The sequence below is a fragment of the Polistes dominula genome, unplaced genomic scaffold (genome assembly GCF_049000335.1).
Source record: "Polistes dominula isolate Pdom_NZ unplaced genomic scaffold, Pdom_raw_medaka contig_22, whole genome shotgun sequence".
Lineage (NCBI taxonomy): Eukaryota > Metazoa > Arthropoda > Insecta > Hymenoptera > Vespidae > Polistes > Polistes dominula.
Genome location: NW_028300966.1, coordinates 202,649 through 220,084, shown reverse-complemented (window position 1 = coordinate 220,084; position 17,436 = coordinate 202,649). Strand labels below are relative to the sequence as shown.

Genomic DNA, 17,436 nt, shown 5'->3' with positions numbered 1-17,436 from the left:
TCGTCAACTAAAATATTGGCATAGATTACATTTTCCTACAATATCTAAAAGTGAAATACAACCTATGATTACGATTTCTTAGTAAACTTAAAGTGCACGTGTTGGAAACACGCCGAGGCTTGGCGATTAGCTTTTAATTATCGGGTTAACGTGTTAACGAATATTAATTGCATGGCTACTACAAGATTAACGAGCCAATAATGTAATCTCCTTCCAAATAAGCTAATGTACACCACATTCTTGTTTAAGACATGGCGACCTAATAAACGTTTTTATAGTACGATCAAACATGTCATAAAACATGAACGATAAAAAAGAAAACTTCCAAAAAGAGAAAATCAACTTTATATTCCGAGATTGCAATCTATCTATCTATCTATCTATCTATTTATCTATCACCTCGATAGCTTCAAATCGATGATTTTATTACGAGCTTAATGAAAGCTAAACGATCGGCAGTGTCACGTTTTTTCAATCGGCCTGATATCACGAGAACATATATAAGCACATTATTATTATTATTATTATTATTATTATTATTATTATTATTAATAATAAAATATATCGTATGGCTTTCAAAGAAATAGAAGTGCATTGAAGTTAATTATACCGAGAGCACGATGTCTCGTAGATTTCTCGATGATGTGTCATTAACAACATAGCATATACTAGATGGACGAGAAAGAGAAAGAAAAAGAGAAGGAGGAGGAGGAGGAGGAGGAGATTTAACGCCACTGCGATAACTACTACCTTCGACTCAACCGTTACATGGATTCTACGTGATTACAGAGTTACGAGTTACGAGTTATTTAAGTATCCCAGCTATACGAACGAGCCCCATCGATATTCACTTATACAATTCGCTCTCATTACCATCAACATATCTCTGTCAATCTATGATCTAATCATGCCAATGTATATTCATTTCTTTTTCCTTTCAATCCTGATTTTAGTTTTCACGATAAACCATTTAAATCAATTTCTAATTGATGATTCTTCATCTTTTTAATAATAGGTAGTACATACTACGATAAGTTTAAATCAAGTTTGAAAATATTTGAAAAACTTTTCCAATTATATAATATCTTGTTAGCTTATTCAATCAATAGGAAAAGTAAAATATACGGTTTATAAACGATTTCCGCGCGACCAAGTGTAGGTAGATATACATTGTAAGTTACTTCCTTTGCTTTAACAGGAGAAACCGAATAAAAACGGGGGTGAAAACTATTTGAAAAGACAAGTTGGTAAACGGAACCAAACTATTTTCGTATTCGACGAAGCATAAAAGTAGCGCGAGTTTGTAGCGGTATTCTCAATAAACGTGCAAACTCGGTAAAGACTTGTCTCTTTCTTTTTACCTGTTTTCTTTCTACATTTCTGGGTAGGAAGGAAGGAAGGAAGGAAGGAAGGAAGGAAGGAAGGAAGGAAGGAAGGAAAGAGAGAGCATCGTCGCGTCGATCGGTACAAGTGACAAATTCTTGAAAGTGCTGCCCTGTTCATGGAGGCTACTTCAATGGAGCGATTTCAATGTAAATCACTTGATCGTCGGCACATACATTTGATCACGGGCAACTTGGAGAGGGGTATTCAGGACAGATCGGCTTGCCTGTAGTCTCCTAGCTTAGACTTAATTACTACGATTAGCGTGAGAGGCGGGTCGCTATATCTGCACGTATTACACGCCAGAGCCAAGTAACCAAGCAAGCAGTCAAGCAACCAGGCAGGCAGGCAGGCAGGCAAGCTGTAAGTGTATACATGTATATATGTGTGTGTGTATGGTGTAAGAGATAGAGAGAGAGAGAAGGAAGCAACCTCATCTCAGTCAGCTCAGAGGTTTGGAGAGTTCAAAAGCGTAGGAGTGGTGCGAGGAAAGTGAGTAACCCTCTTGTATCACTACCACCGTCAAACCAAAAGCCTACACTGGTGTAGGGACCCCCTCTTCTAGCTGTTCACCTTTCTCCACCCTTCCTTGCAATGCCGAGTCAAGCGATTCGCGTACCCTGCCTTCCCGAATAAATCCCATTCGTATCCTTTCTTTTGATTTTCTCTAGGTACCTTGTAGTTTCCCCTCGAGTGGGAATCAGCAGCACACCTATAATCGAAGAATTGATTCGAGCTCGCTCGCTGCCATTTTCAAATTCAACAGAAAAAGAAAAGAAATACAAATGGATCCAACATGGATGCTTGCTAAAGTTTTCCTTAAAAACGTCAATTCTCACTTTTTAATCGGATTAACTTACGACACTTTTCTCGAGTCTCTCTCTTACCGTTCCTAAATAATTTACCATGAAGTCAAAGCTCGAAAGCTGCTCTCGGTTTCCGAACATTGGCGTAGAACTTGGATCGTTGGTGCTTCCGCCGATGACTACTTCTCTCTCTCTCTCTCTTTCTCTCTCTCTCAACAGCTTCGTCGCACACATACACGCGTTCTTGAATCTCGGCTGTGTCTCTCACTCGTTGGTTCGTTCGTTGGTTCGTTCGTTCGTTCTCTCGGTATTACGGTATATACCCACCGCGAGGATCTCGGAAATGAAGTCGACCCTCCACACCCTCCTTCTCACCCTCCTCCTCACCCTTCTCCTGAGCTCTCCACTAAAAGCCTGCCGGGGTTGTTACGCAGACAGAAATTCAATATAGCCGTTACTCTTAGGCGGTTGTATGTACTTACCATCTTCTCTGTACTCCATGCGCATAACGTATTATTATCGTATGTTAGGCTAAAGAGAAGGAGGGTTTTGACTGTGTAAAAAAAGAACAAAATAAAAAGTAGAGGGGATGTTTTTTGAGAAGTATACACGCCCTTTCAGAAATACTTTCGTGAGCCCGAACCATTTCGATATTCATCCTTGATTACGTTGGATAAGTCCGTAGTTGGATTACGCTTTAACGATAGAAATCCTTTATCCCAATTTCATCATGATTTTCATTATGAGGTAATATCGTGTAAAATTCTAGCGACAATCTCCTTACGTTCCGTGAGAATGTTCATATTGTCGATAAAGTAGAGAATTTACCTTAACGACCCTCTCTCTCTCCCTCTCTCTCTCTCCCTATATATATATATATATATATATTCGATTTTCTTGGTGAAAATGACGACGACGACGACGACGACGACGACGACGATATCAAAAGCGATTCTTGGCGAATCTCTTCCTTAGCATTTCAAGAGAGAGAGAGTAAAAAAAAATTGTCGGTATAAAAGTTTTGAAGGTAATTCTTGATAGAAAAAGCAAAGTGTGCACCCAAGCGAGGTGCACAGGTAAGAGTGAGTAGGTTGTATGTATAACATAGGTTAAAGGGAAGTAAAGCAGCAAGGCGGAGTATTAAGCGTGGAGATCAGATCTTAATGCGATTTGCATTGAGTAGGCCAAAGTTTTTCCTTCGACGAAGCGTACCCCCGTTGCGTTACCGAGCGCATTAAATCGAGGAAATACAGTCGTCGCGTGTTCACCTATAATATATTACGTTTCTCCTCAGAGATGTAGGTACAAACGGTACGCAAGATAAAAACAAAGAAAAGAATAATTAATTTTTCTCGATCGAATAAAGTTACTAAAGGAAAATCATTCTATTTTTGAAGCGAATAAATCAAGCTTCAACGAACAATCGAGTCTACAATAGAATTTTGTAAAAGACATTTCTTCTTTCCAATAGGATGATTTTCTTCTGTTGCTTTCTTTTTTACAGTGACATAAATATGTACACTCGTACACATATTGTATTGGATATATATCGTTATGTCAAAACGTAATACAAAGAGAAAGGTATACCTATATCGACCTGCGCGTTATCTCGTCTTTCGAATAAATATTGAAACCATTCTTACCGCTCTGACACAAAACACAACTAATATAGAAAAATTCGTAGTTCCCGAAGGGGAACTACTGCCTTAGAATAGTTTTATTATGAATGGAATACAGACAAAGGGCCTTCTCTCTTTGTAGACTATACCTAATCGCACGCAGTAGCGACCCTAGAAAAAAAGGATCATCCAAATCTCAAGCTGTAAACATCCTATTCCACAAAGCTTACCATTGTATTGGTAAACGATCCTGCATAGAAAAGTGCATTACGGATGACATTAAAACCAATTCTCTTTTCTTGACATTGCTTTTCTTCAAAATCGTACATTCTATGTTTATCCGGCGGGTCTTTACAAGTGGTCACGTGTATCCCGCTTAACTGTAAAGCGTCCTAGCAAAACATAAATCGGATCGGATAAGACGTAAAACCGTGGTCGAAGTAGACCGGAAGCTCTCTCCATATATGTATACTAAACAAGAGAGAGAGAGAGAGAGAATAAAAAAAGGTAGGGTGCTGAGATTTGCGGTTACGTCACTGGCCGACTACCCTCGAGCAGTTTTGTGGGTTGCTAGGAAACACCCCGCACCGAGTCCTCTTCATCCCCCTGAACGAAGAGTGCTGGAGCTAAGGAGAAGAAAAAGGAGACGACGCCGGCTCCGCTTTTATGTTGTTTCTCTCTCTCTCTCTCTCTCTCTCTCTCTCTCTCTCTCTTTCTTTCTTTCTCTCTGTTGTTCGCTCCAATCTTAGGACGCATCTCGCACGTAACTCCATTGGGGGTTTCCATGGAAGGGTGAAAGTATAGAAGCGAATTCGACGTATACGAGTTGTTTAGTAGATACGATCCTCGAAATAGATATTTGTCACCCTAATGTGACGGGACAAGGGGCCGCATATCAAATGACACGCTTGAGAACGTCTTCTCGAGCCTCTATCTTACTCCCTCCAACTCGCCAAAAATGTCGACTAACGATTAGTGAGATGAGAGAAAGAAAAGAAGAATAATACACATGTGCTTCAAATATATGCGATTATTTTCTTAACTCTTGACAACTTTTTGACAACGACACCGAAAAATGATCTTTGCCTAGAGCAAATGAGATAAATGCCAAAAAATGTTCAAGCAATTGGATAAGAAGGAAAGATACAGCGATTTGATTTACGCGAAACGATTCGAAACCGCTTGACGGATCCATCAAGATTCCAGATAATTGAAAAAGGAGGCATCGTCGTGAGAACAAAAAGAAGAAGAAGAAGGGGAAGGGGAAGAGAGTAGAAAGAGAGGGGAAAGCTCACCTCGGGAATCTTGTCGTTCGCGCGTGGAATTCCAAAGTTTTTCTAGGGGCCGATTAAAGCCGGCATGCCACGAGTATCCGTATACAGGCTCCTTCTGGCTCATTTGCCAGAGATCTCGTCTGAAAGTACGTAACGGCATACCAACTGGGTGGGCCCTCGTACTAGAAAGGATACTGCCTTCGTGTCTTCGAGAAGGAGATTAGAACCGAGATTTTCAATCGATAAAATTGATAATATAAAAGTCCAAAGGGAGGAAGAACCTTCACCACGTTTAGCTAAAACGCAGCAAGAGATAAAGAAAAGAAGAATAATGCAAAGTAGTTTGTAAATGAAATTAGGACTTTTCTACACACATGCCAATATACGACGACGATACAACTTAAACGTTCTTTGAGCAACATGGAGAAGAGAAAAGGAAGAAGAGGAAGACCCGGAGGGAAGAATGAAGTTGGGTGTGAGAATGAAAAGAAATAAAAAAGAAAAGAAAGAGAGAAGTTCGAATAAATTATGAAGTTTTCGTAGAGTTCACGAATAATCGTAAATGTGGTTTTGGAAGATGGGAAACGATCTTTGAGAGGGCTAATGAAATGCTAAAATGAAAAGAAAGAAGAACTGGAGAAATACAATAAAAAGAAAAAGAAAAAGAAAAGATGAAGAGAGAACTCTGAGCTCCAGGCGATAGAGAAAAGAAGAAGAAACTGGAGAAGAGTGGGGTGCGGTTCGCCTTGAAATAAGAAATACAAATAAAAAAAAATAAAAAACGAAGGATTCAAGGCTCGGGACAAAAGAAAGGACTTGTCAGGTAAGAGACGCCCTGCCCTTACGTTCCCTGCCCTTACGTTCCCTTCCGTTCCCTTCCGTTCCCTCGAACTCTCTTCTATCACTACTATTTTACTCGACTCTCATCCTTCCTGCAGCGTTTCTTTCGCTTCCATTGAACATCCTTTCGTAACTACTTACTTCTACTTACTTCTACATACTTTGTACCATAGCAAATAACGGAATATGATATACTTCAGAATCAAAAAGGTTTTCCAACTCTTTGGAGCAATTGCGAAGTAAGAAAAAAATAGTAGAAAGAGAGAGGAAGCTGTTTTTACAGCATGCAGGACATCATTCGTTAATTCGAAGAACTTAAGCGACGAACGAGACAGCTTTGTTTTCAAGTTCTTGGAAAAAAGTCTGCGACGCGAGTCCTTAACTAAGGTTGTTAGAGGTTTGTTCGGAGAGTAGAAGACGACTGAAAGGATCTTACCGAAAACGACGCTTCATTGCACGAAGAATATAGCTTTAGAGGAGAAAAGTTAAAGGAGCATTTGGAAGCTGTGTGGGTCCCCCTACTATCCAAGTACAATCCGACTCTGACTGACTTCCTCCTTTCTTTCATTCCTTCTTTATTTCAGAAAAGGCAACAAAGGCGTTCCCCTTCATTCAACGACGTGGTTTTCATAATGCACCGCTAAAGGGGTTTGATAAAAACGAGCAAATGAGAAATAATCACTGGAGCTGCCAAGGAAAAGAGGGGAGGAGAGATAGCGTAAGAGTGGCGCGCTCTGACGGTGGCGGTGGCGGTGACGGTGACGGTGACGGTGGCGGTGGCGGTGGCGGTGACGGTGACGGTGACACCCGAGCAGCCCTCCGGCTAATGGAAATAAGTTCGCCTTTCCACCCTCCGGTGCCGCCGTCGCCGAGGGTAAGCCCTTCCCAAGAAAGAAGGAAAGAAAGAAAGGTGGTATACCGCTGCAAAAGAGACAAATACAGCACCCGGGGGTAGAGCTTTCCACCGAATTAGACGATAAATATCTCTGATTTACTGCGTGCACAATTTTACACGCAATCGTTGTATCCTTCCTTAAATACGTATTTACTTGCATGTAGAATTAAGTAGAAAGACAGAGAGATAATCCGTAATCTAAAGTAAGACTCCCTCATAATTGTCCAAGTCCCGGGCATCATAGTGTTAATTCGTTTACTCGTTTTCACGTCCACAATCGATGGGTCGATCTCTTTGGATAATTAACTTCCCCGGACTCGGACAAACTCAAGGGGAAGAGATAATTAGCCAATTAGGCGTTACATGTCACACTGTGCATATAACAACACACATAGATGCGATCGACGCGATTTCTCTCTAACTGACAATGACTCAAATTACTCTATATATTTAGTATTGAGAAATTAGTACAGGTAATTAGCCTTGGAGAGGTTAAACTTGAATGAATAATTCGTTAACGAGCGGAAACAACTACTCGTCGATTTGGAAAAAAAAGAGATGACTTTCTACATCTATCTATCAGTTACTTTCTGTAACGAATGAAGATCGGCGGCAATCGTCGATTCGTATTTTAAGGGACGTGCGCCCGATCGATCTCTGTTTTGCGTTTGACGGAGCGTGAAAGCGCACGCGGAGGCCGCTGTTCACGGCTAATTTATTCCTCCAAATTCTTCAAGAAGATGAAACAGATGGAAGGGCAATCCTTCCATCGGTGGTGCGTCGACGAAACCCTGACAATAATACGATATAAAAACTGGAAGCCGCAAAATATAACACAAACTGCGATGCGTATAATTAAGGAAAAGTATTATTCCCTTAGCATATACTCTATATCCTTTGGAATCATTTTCTTTTCCCTTGATATATTCTTGAAGAGAATCGATCATCGCGAATAGAGAGAAGAAACGTTGCAACGTCGTAAAGTGTCGTACGTCGGTTTATAAACTATTTATGCTAATGGTCCGTAGGAGGGCCGTACCGACGACTCATCGCTGACAGTAAAGTCGTAATTGCTTTTGCTCGAATGCAATTACGGCGTTTTAACGATGACGCGACGCACTTAATTGCATTTATACTCGCGCGGGATATCTACGTAATGAAGAAGACAATGCCACCAGGAGGGCTGAGAGGGGACCGTAGCCTCTGTCCTCGCGCGTTTCGATCGCCTTTTCTCCACATTCTTTTTTGCCCTTGCCTCTTTCATCCGCGACATTCTCCAAAATCCTTAAGCTTAGCGCTAAAACGCTATGAAAAGTTCAACAAAAATCGATTATTTTCCTTAGAGAACAATTGAAAGGATACCACCAGTCGTTGATTAGCTTTCTACCACATCGAGAAACCTACTACTAACGACTTGCTCATACATAAGTTTACTGCCCTTACGTTGGATCTTACTTAAAGTAATAAAGTAGAACTCGAAATGAGAGTTAGCAATCCGGACGGACCCAGCGGCTCGTAAATTTCTAATACCGCACACGTTTCCCCTTCCCTACTCGTTCTACTTCACTACTGGACGACGAAGAACACGTTTTCAACCCCATTCTCTCTTCTTCTCGACCCTTGTGCCACACCCCCTCCCTCTCCTCCTCCCCCTATCTTTCTTTCTCTCTTTCAGTCGCAACAAAGGGAGGACGACGGACGACACAAGGGTCCGTTCGAATAACAAGGATTACTGTGGGATTGTTCCGCATATCCGGACACCCAATCCTCACCTTTCTTTTTTCTTTCTTTTCTTCTTTTTTACCACGATTATTGTCATACGTTAATTATGTTTGTCGAAGAAGATCGGTTAAAGTTTTGAATGTTTTAACTAGCAAACAAGTTAACTCAAATTTAACGAGTAATTATTTGTGAATAAAAATATGATTTCGAGAGATAAGAAAAAAACATTCCAAATGTTCTATAGCTGTTAATTAAAAAGTGATGTTTCATTCATTGATATATCAACGATTAGTTATGGCCATTTCTTTCAAACTGTTATCATTTATATCTACCATTGTGATAAGTCAACGATAAACTTTTACCGACCGTTAGGAAACTGCATTACCGATCATGACAATTTAATCAATAAAGAAACAATGTCTATTATTGCTAGTTTCAAAAAAAAACTCATTAAAAAGATAGAGAAAAATAGGTTAAAAGAAAGAAAAATGAAAATAATCGAACAAGGCGAAGTTGATAACGGGATATATAAGTTATGCTCGACTTCCGTTCAGCCGACTAAATTTTAACACGGGTATACATATGACCTCTCTCTCTTTCTCTTTCTCTCTCTTTCTCTTTCTTTTTATTTCATATATAGACACGCGTGGTATTCGTTATCTTATCTACAACACGTTTTACTACAACGACGACGGATTGCTCGCTAGATATTTTTACTCGTCTCTCTATAAAGATGAATAACATATACATATATATATATATATATATATATATATACACATGCAATGCGTTACGTTGTTATTATTATCAATTATCTTTGGCGCAAATAAAAATAACAATCAAAGAATTATCGAACATGGCTTCGTTCGATTGATTTAAAAAGCTGAAAAAAAAAAACAATTAAAGAAAAGAACAAAAAAATGAACAAATCTTTCACGTAAGTATCTTGATTTAATTTAACTGCGATTCTGGAAGATATCTTTACCCTTCGTACGAGATAAAGGATCGACTTAGGGTTCGAGTTCCCTGTACGGAATGAGATTACGTAATCCTATCGATTCACGAATCCTATATTTCGTTCTGTAATTATTTATCGCGATTTCATTTGTTCTCCACGCATCCTGAAAAATACTTTCCTTTTTTTTTCTACCAGAGAACAAAACAATTAGTGTAATTGATTTTATATCTCTTTTTTTCTCCTGACCTCATATCTATCGTACTACATCTGTCTCTATTCTTTTCTCGCATATATATGTACATGTGTATATATATATATATATATATCTTTCAACTAGGTTGCAAAGCACGCAACTTTGTGTGTCCGCTTTAAAACACGTTGTTTCTAACGGCATATCTTTGTAATATGAGGATTACATTTGCTGTTAAAAAACTTCGTACTTTCTTTTTCCCATATTTTCTATAAATGAAATTACAAAATGATCAATTATGTTTATGTTGCTATAGACATAGGAACATTCCGTTAGGTTTGCCTATTGCAAGTTAGAGGAAAGGGGGAGGAATTGATGTCTTCCGAACGAAGTCGAGCGATGTAAACGAGGGAGTAAATCGCATTCATTATGCAAATCTATGATCGCGTTTATCCCGGCTTTAGAAACTTGGCTACAACATTATACACTACTTTAATCGTTTCTAACTTTACCGCGCGCGCGGACTGTGTTTTATGTTAGACGAATGAAAATACAAGATTCCAAAATGTGCATGTGTATAAGCATACTGTTGTCTTTTCGTTTGTTTGTATTCTACATACATATATAGAGATTGAAAGTCGAGCGTGTATAAACAGAATAATATCGTCGACTTTTTAATGTCATTTTTAACGAGCACGTTTATCCAATTAACTATTTCCGACGAAGCGGTAAAATCCGAGGATATTCACTAGCGTGAGATTCCCCCCCCCCCTCTCTCTCTCTCTCATTCCTCCATTCTTCGAAAGATTCGCTTTACGATCCCGGACACGAAAGAGAAAGAAAGAGAAGAAGAGGGCAAGAAAATTTATTTGCCACCTCGACGAGCAAAGTCGAGTCGAGTCGAGTAAAGCCGAATCATCTGACCGAACCATCGCGCAATGTCGAATCGAGCAGAAATTTATTTTTCATTGCAACATACGGTTATGGACAATTATGTACCTAGAATGCGACATTATTCCTACGAATATATCGCATCGCGGTAGGGTAAACGAGAAAGGGTAAATCGGCAATTGCGGTCGTATTAATGCGGTCGACGCCGATATATACCCCACCACATCTGTATATACATATATATATATAGTATATGTATACATAATGTATATACACATGCTAACTATCAGCCTGGATACGCGTAATTAATTTCCCTCGATTAAAGAGCCACCTCGCCGGTATATTATACACACATACATATAAATGCATATCAATGTATTACGCGTCGATGAAAAAACTTTTCTCCTTAAATAAATGTGATATGTTACTTTAGACAAAAATAAACTTTAACTTCTTTATTCCAATGTGACGTTAGATGTTGTAGAAATCTTTAAGTATGTAAACACTTGAGAAGAACTTTATCCTAAAGCGTATGTCTCTTATCACTCGACGAAGTTTATATCGACAATCCAATGCAAGCTATGTATGGTACTTGAGAATGCTGTGTTTATAGAGCTAAACGAATACAGCTATCTTATGTAAATTATAGTACATATTCTTACGAATAAAATACAGAACGAATGAGAGATCCTTTTAATGACGTTTTTCACCAGTCAAGACAAAAGAGACCAAGCAATCTTTTGTTTTTTATTCTCTATAGTTCGTTCTCTCATCAGGTAAAAAAAAAAAAAAGAAAAAAAGAAAAAAAAGAAATAAAAAGCTAAAGAAAGTATAAAATATAGTGTCTTGCGATAATGTATAAAAAACAGCTTACTCACGTTTATCGTAGATTTCGATGTGGAATTAATAGTAGAGTTTGTCAGCCAAATCGAAAGGGTCATAACGTTTGTTTATCCTCACGTCCAATACACTGTCAAACGGTCGAACTATGTCCATTTTTTTCCATTTATCTATCAACTATAAACCATTGGCGCCATCTTGCCAATGATCTGTCAATCCTGACTCTTTCAAATTGACCATAGCCGATATTATGCCTCCCCACTCGTTTTTTTCAACATTAATCTCACACAAATACAAAAGCACACAACACATAATAGTAATAAACAAATTTACAAGATTAAACACAATTTAACACACTATTAATCGAAAGATTAAACGTCACGACGTCGAGTTTTCTTAACCAACATCCCCGGATCTTCGATAAACAAGAATCCTCCGACGAAATCTTCACACGGTCTAAACTATGATAAAGATGGCTGACCGTCGACCAATCGCGTGGCTCTGTTCAGCGCGCTCCTTAAGTCCGATCTACACTTAACATTACATGAACGAACAAAAATTTTAATACAGAAATCTTTCCACATTTTTTCTTATATTCATCGTTCTAATGAATATTTATTGCATTTATTATTTATAAATAAATGTATTTTAACATTGTATTTATATATATTAATTAGGTCGGTTTCGACGATACAATCATGTGGCGAAATTAAGAACTACTATTCCAGTCAAAACATATCTTTCATTGCTATAATATTTTTGTTTAAAATTATTTTTCTTTTTTATATAATTATAATCTTTATTGACAAATATTTTAATTTAATCGACATAAATTTATAATGTAATAAATATTATTATTTTATATGTTGTATTTATAGAAAATGTTTTGACTAGATAGCAGTCAAAATGTGGCGATCGTCACAATCTCAAGCGTTAGTGTTTCATGGTTATTTTATGTAGGCTTATCGTTCAGCGTAAACGTGAGTGTAAGTTTTAAGGTTAGATATTGGATATTGTAACTTTTTTATTCATCGATGAATGTGTGAAAGGTTTAAAATATTTGAAAATTTTAACTATCTATTATTATTATTAATTGGCATTAAGAACTCGAAAATTTATTGCCACAAATACTAAATTTCGCCAGTGTTCCATCCCTAAGTGTAACTCCTTCATTCGCGGTCTTTGTAGTCTATTTCCTTAAGATCTCCAAATAATATTGTCCTCCTATCTACATCTCGATCAGTATTTTATGTGCTGTTTTAAGTATCTCTATGTTTTGTAAATATTATTTTATATCATTCGTTAAATGTTCTAACACTGATCTAGTCCACGTGGTAACATGTTTTTTTCCTTGGCTCTTACAAAATTCTCTTAAGAATTATTTATATTGCTACTAATTTGCATTGTTTAGTTTATTGCATTTAATTTGTATTATTGATAATCTTATTTTCTTTTAGAATCACAATGCCGGATATAGAATCTTTTGATGATGTTGTGGTAACTACTACCTCCACTATACCTGCCGCACTTTCTGCCGAGTTACCAGAAATCAAACTGTTTGGTCGGTGGAATTGCGATGATGTGCAAGTCAATGATATGTCTTTGCAAGATTATATTGCTGTAAAAGAGAAGAATGCTAAATATCTACCACACTCCGCTGGCCGTTATGCTGCTAAACGTTTTCGAAAAGCTCAGTGTCCTATCGTAGAACGCTTGACAAATTCATTAATGATGCACGGAAGAAATAATGGGAAAAAATTAATGGCTGTCAGAATAGTCAAACATGCCTTTGAAATTATTCACCTTCTTACGGGTGATAATCCTTTGCAGGTAATTTTTTTGTCATAGTAGTTACTTGTTCATATATTAGTATGATTCTTATGATATTTATGATCTTCTATAGGTTCTTGTGACAGCGATTATTAATTCAGGACCAAGAGAAGACTCTACCCGTATTGGTCGTGCAGGTACAGTTAGAAGACAAGCAGTAGATGTTTCCCCATTACGTCGTGTTAACCAAGCTATTTGGTTATTATGCACTGGTGCACGAGAAGCAGCATTCCGTAATATAAAAACAATCGCTGAATGTTTAGCCGATGAACTTATCAATGCTGCGAAAGGATCATCGAATTCATATGCGATCAAAAAGAAAGATGAACTAGAACGTGTTGCTAAATCCAACCGATAAAAACTTGTCATTTATTAAACATTTACATAAATCTTTTGTTTTTCAAAAATTCTCATTAAATGCCACTCTCTATGTAAATAGCATATTTAAAGTGATTTATATAACATACAGTTATTGCTCTTTCTACCCCTTTCTTTTTTTTCTTTCCTTAGAATAATTCTTAATACATTTAATGTTGTCAGTCATTGATGACTAAAAGTAATCCTTTGCATTAAAGTGCACTTGCAATGTATGCAACTACTATGACAAAAAAATAACCTAGACAATAATATGTTTAAAAGTAAAAAATAATAATCTTGTTTGAGAAAGAAGCAAATATTATAATACTGTTAAAATACATTTATTTTTATCATATAAAAAATGATTTACGTGTTGCACATTAATTTTTAATCATTTAACTAAAAAAATATATTGGGAAATCTGTATTTTAGGCTATCTGGAGATTCACATCACTTTTCACTTTCGAATTTTACCAACGAGAAAATATAAAATGTATTATTATTAATAACAAGTACACTCTTAGACACCATAAATAAAACTGACATCTCTCGAGTTTGACATGCGCAGGCGCTAGTGTATCACGTCGATACGCAGGCGCTAGTGTATCGCGTCGATGCGCAGGCGCTAGTGTATCGCGTCGATGCGCAGGCGCTAGTGTATCACGTCGATACGCAGGCGCTAGTGTATCGCGTCGATGCGCAGGCGCTAGTGTATCACGTCAATGCGCAGGCGCTAGTGTATCACGTTGATGCGCAGGCGCTAGTGTATCACGTCGATGCGCAGGCGCTAGTGTATCACGTTGATGCGCAGGCGCTAGTTTATCACGTTGGTGCGCATGCGCTAGTGTATCGCATCGATACGCATGCGGACATCATTACACTAAAATATGTGCTGCTGTCTAGTGGTGTCAATACGTGATGGTTGTTAATTGAGCAGTTCTATTATGGTTACCTAATAACAAAGTAAAGAAAAGACAAAAATTTCGAAATGTCACTTGGTAGTGGTCTTAATATTTTAAAAGCTGAAATATTAAAAAAACGCAAGCAATTAGAAGAAAGTAATATTTTAGTGAGTATTATTTTCATATATTATTTCTTACTTTTGAAATGTCTCGCTTTCTATTTATGTATAATTATTTTTATTTATTTAGCAACAAAATAAGAAATACTTTAGAAGGGGAGAACTAGAGTCTCAATATAAAACAGAAAATAATGAGACTTGTGATAATAGTATTAATATTGTAAAATCTGATGTGAGTGAAGAACAAGAAGAATCCGTGAAAGATAATAGTTTGGAACAATCAACGTTACCTAGGCCAGAAGTAATACGAAGATTAAGAGAACGAGGAGAACCTACATTGTTATTTGGAGAATCAGAAAAAGAAGCATTTAAAAGATTAAGAAAACATGAGATTTTTGAAGCAGAAGTGAACAAGGTAATACATTGTTTTTTAACTAACGTTTTATTAACTAACCTATGTAATTGTTAAAATGTATAAAATGATAACACAAAATGATATTGTTTGTTAAAAGGGCTTCAGAAATGATTTCCAAGAAGCAATGGAACAAGTAGATCAAGCATATTTAAATGAAATTTTGACATCTACTAAATCACAAGACCGTAATGTTAAAGGAGATGTCAATGTACCAGAAGAAGGTACCACTTATGAAGATATACAAAAAATGTCTGACAAATTAAACAAAGGCGATAGGGACTTTGATATAAATGTTATCATTCAATTTATCCAATTCTTAGTACAAGTATGGGGTAATCAATTAAATAGTAGAACGACTGAAGAAAAAATGAGTACGCAAGGTAAAATGGCTAGTGCGACTTATGCTCAAACAAGAGAATATTTAAAACCTCTTCTAAGGAAATTAAAAAATAAATCTCTTCCCGAAGATATAACTGACAGTTTAACTGAAATTATGAAACATTTACTTGAACGTAATTATATTTTGGTATGTATATTGCATTTATGAAATAGATAATAGTTTAGATATATGTATGCATTGTTAACGACTTAATTAAGAAAATTTGTAATTTTAGGCTAGCGATGCATACTTACAAATGGCGATAGGAAATTCTCCTTGGCCTATTGGTGTAACTATGGTTGGTATTCATGCTCGTACTGGAAGAGAAAAAATCTTTTCGAAAAACGTAGCGCATGTAATGAACGATGAAAAACAAAGAAAATATATTCAAGCTGTAAAAAGGTTAATGACTAAATGCCAAGAATATTATCCTACAGACCCTTCACGTTGCGTGGAATATGCTAAAATATAGGTACATAAACAATAATTATAACATATATAATCTTAATAAACTAGTAAATTTGATAAATATTATTATTCCATTATTAAAAATCATAACTGTTATTAAGATATAATAAAAAAGATTATTTTATATAGAAAAGTAAGATATATGATCTTTGTTATAACTTCACGTTTATATAACGTATAAGTATAATAAATAAAAGTTATTTATAATACGTCCTTTAAATTGTTATTCTATTGGTATTATAAACATCTAACATATATATATATATATATATATTTGAATGTAGGAAAGAACATCATTCGAAATTGATCTTACGAATATCTTATAATAATTATAATACACATTTAATCAAATATAACGTTTATTTTATTTGATCATCATGCAAAGAAAATTACTATTCATTAAAGGGTTTTTAGTAGTATTAACAATTGCATATGCAGACGAGGAATTTACAAAAATCATAGAAAAAAGAATCAGAAGCAATCCGTTAAAAATTGCTATGCTTAAACTTCTATCAAATAAAGAAAACTGTACGTACTATAAAACTATCATTAATTTTAATATTTTATTTCAACTTATACACATTTGTATTTTACAGTTAAAGAGGAGTTTCTTGAAAGTAGAAAAGAATTTTCAGAAATTATTCAAAATTTACAAGAAGAAGATGAATATTATCTTCAATTGCAAAGGATTAAAATTTACATAAAAAATATAGTATCAAATATTGAAGAATCTATATCAATAATAAATAGAGTTCAAATTATTTCTGACAATGAATCTACTCCAACAATTGAAAAACTAATAAATGGTAAGTCAAATTTATATGTCTTTTATATTTATATATAAAAGAAATAAAGAGAAAAATCAATATGTTTATGGGTCTCATAGCGTTTTTCTTAATATTGGAGAGCACAGCTGTTTTTGGAGATGTCATTTCTACTTTTCCTGAAATAACTACTTCCATTTTAAAAATAGAAAAGAAGTGGATAGATTCACTTACTGTGTCTCTGATATTTGCTAGAGCAATGGAAGATTTGTTAGATCCCTCAACTAATAATGTCATTTCTACAGCTCAAAAGCAACTACACGACATAAAAAAAGGACTTAAATCAAAAATAAACAAAATATCAAAACATCAGGTTTATCCGAAATTCTTAAGATTGGAGTTATGAACATTTCTCTGATAATTACAAGAAAATAATAAGAAATATTTCATGCTGTAATTTAAATAATTTGTTCAAAAATTGTGTTAAAGTATTTTTATATTAGGTTGCCTTTATATATATATATATATATATATACAATAAAATACGATTTATACAGTATAACACAATTGTTTTACACTTTGAATATAATATGATTTCTATATAATATTATATATATTATTTTTAATTCCATTTTGTGTTTGTGTACAATTAAAGCGTTTATAAAATCAACATTATCCGTTACAACACTTGACATTGGTTTACATTTCCTATTGAATTAATATTTATATTTATATACGTTCTTAGAAATGTCCTGTATATATATATATATATTTAAATTTAGAA

The 17,436-nt window shown here is 35.8% G+C and overlaps 4 protein-coding genes across 9 annotated transcripts in view; 3 read left to right on the top strand and 1 right to left on the bottom strand.

Moving 5' to 3' along the window:
• The window catches only part of LOC107070625 (uncharacterized), a 116,718-nt gene extending 104,849 nt beyond the window's left edge, over nt 1-11,869 (bottom strand). For both annotated transcript variants that reach the window (XM_089172929.1, XM_089172925.1), the window contains exon 1: nt 11,457-11,869. The gene's annotated coding sequence lies outside the window, so the exon portion shown is untranslated. The remainder of the gene's footprint in view (nt 1-11,456) is intronic.
• A 384-nt stretch (nt 11,870-12,253) lies between these two features.
• Nucleotides 12,254-14,674, top strand: LOC107070628 (small ribosomal subunit protein uS7). Of its 3 annotated transcripts, none has more exons than XM_015329007.2 (3): nt 12,254-12,404; nt 12,876-13,248; nt 13,322-14,674. In XM_015329007.2, the coding sequence occupies exons 2-3, from the start codon at nt 12,883-12,885 to the stop codon at nt 13,604-13,606; spliced, it is 651 nt and encodes a 216-aa protein (XP_015184493.1). In that variant the 5' UTR covers nt 12,254-12,404; nt 12,876-12,882; the 3' UTR covers nt 13,607-14,674. The 3 variants fall into 3 exon arrangements, with proteins under 3 accessions (XP_015184493.1, XP_015184492.1, XP_015184491.1); XM_015329006.2 differs by having other exon boundaries at nt 12,264-12,416; XM_015329005.2 differs by having other exon boundaries at nt 12,363-12,467.
• Nucleotides 14,535-16,097, top strand: Prp18 (pre-mRNA processing factor 18). Of its 2 annotated transcripts, XM_089172938.1 has the most exons (5): nt 14,535-14,674; nt 14,757-15,041; nt 15,139-15,262; nt 15,362-15,567; nt 15,656-16,097. In XM_089172938.1, the coding sequence occupies exons 1-5, from the start codon at nt 14,594-14,596 to the stop codon at nt 15,890-15,892; spliced, it is 933 nt and encodes a 310-aa protein (XP_089029064.1). In that variant the 5' UTR covers nt 14,535-14,593; the 3' UTR covers nt 15,893-16,097. The 2 variants fall into 2 exon arrangements, with proteins under 2 accessions (XP_089029064.1, XP_015184485.1); XM_015328999.2 differs by having other exon boundaries at nt 15,139-15,567.
• Nucleotides 15,752-17,066, top strand: LOC149032424 (uncharacterized). Of its 2 annotated transcripts, none has more exons than XM_089172939.1 (4): nt 15,752-15,892; nt 16,294-16,416; nt 16,485-16,694; nt 16,775-17,066. In XM_089172939.1, the coding sequence occupies exons 2-4, from the start codon at nt 16,386-16,388 to the stop codon at nt 17,056-17,058; spliced, it is 525 nt and encodes a 174-aa protein (XP_089029065.1). In that variant the 5' UTR covers nt 15,752-15,892; nt 16,294-16,385; the 3' UTR covers nt 17,059-17,066. The 2 variants fall into 2 exon arrangements, with proteins under 2 accessions (XP_089029065.1, XP_089029066.1); XM_089172940.1 differs by having other exon boundaries at nt 15,759-15,892; nt 16,327-16,416.
• The last annotated feature ends 370 nt before the right edge of the window (nt 17,067-17,436 follow it).

Coding starts and splice junctions, on each gene's coding strand:
- LOC107070628 (XM_015329005.2), top strand. Junction 13,249..13,321: donor CGGGTGATAATCCTTTGCAG/GTAATTTTTTTG, acceptor GATCTTCTATAG/GTTCTTGTGACAGCGATTAT.
- Prp18 (XM_015328999.2), top strand. CDS start 14,594: ATGTCACTTGGTAGTGGTCTTAATATTTTAAAAGCTGAAATATTAAAA. Junction 14,675..14,756: donor TAGAAGAAAGTAATATTTTA/GTGAGTATTATT, acceptor TTATTTATTTAG/CAACAAAATAAGAAATACTT. Junction 15,042..15,138: donor TTGAAGCAGAAGTGAACAAG/GTAATACATTGT, acceptor GTTTGTTAAAAG/GGCTTCAGAAATGATTTCCA.
- LOC149032424 (XM_089172939.1), top strand. CDS start 16,386: ATGCTTAAACTTCTATCAAATAAAGAAAACT. Junction 16,417..16,484: donor TCTATCAAATAAAGAAAACT/GTACGTACTATA, acceptor TGTATTTTACAG/TTAAAGAGGAGTTTCTTGAA. Junction 16,695..16,774: donor AATTGAAAAACTAATAAATG/GTAAGTCAAATT, acceptor TGGGTCTCATAG/CGTTTTTCTTAATATTGGAG.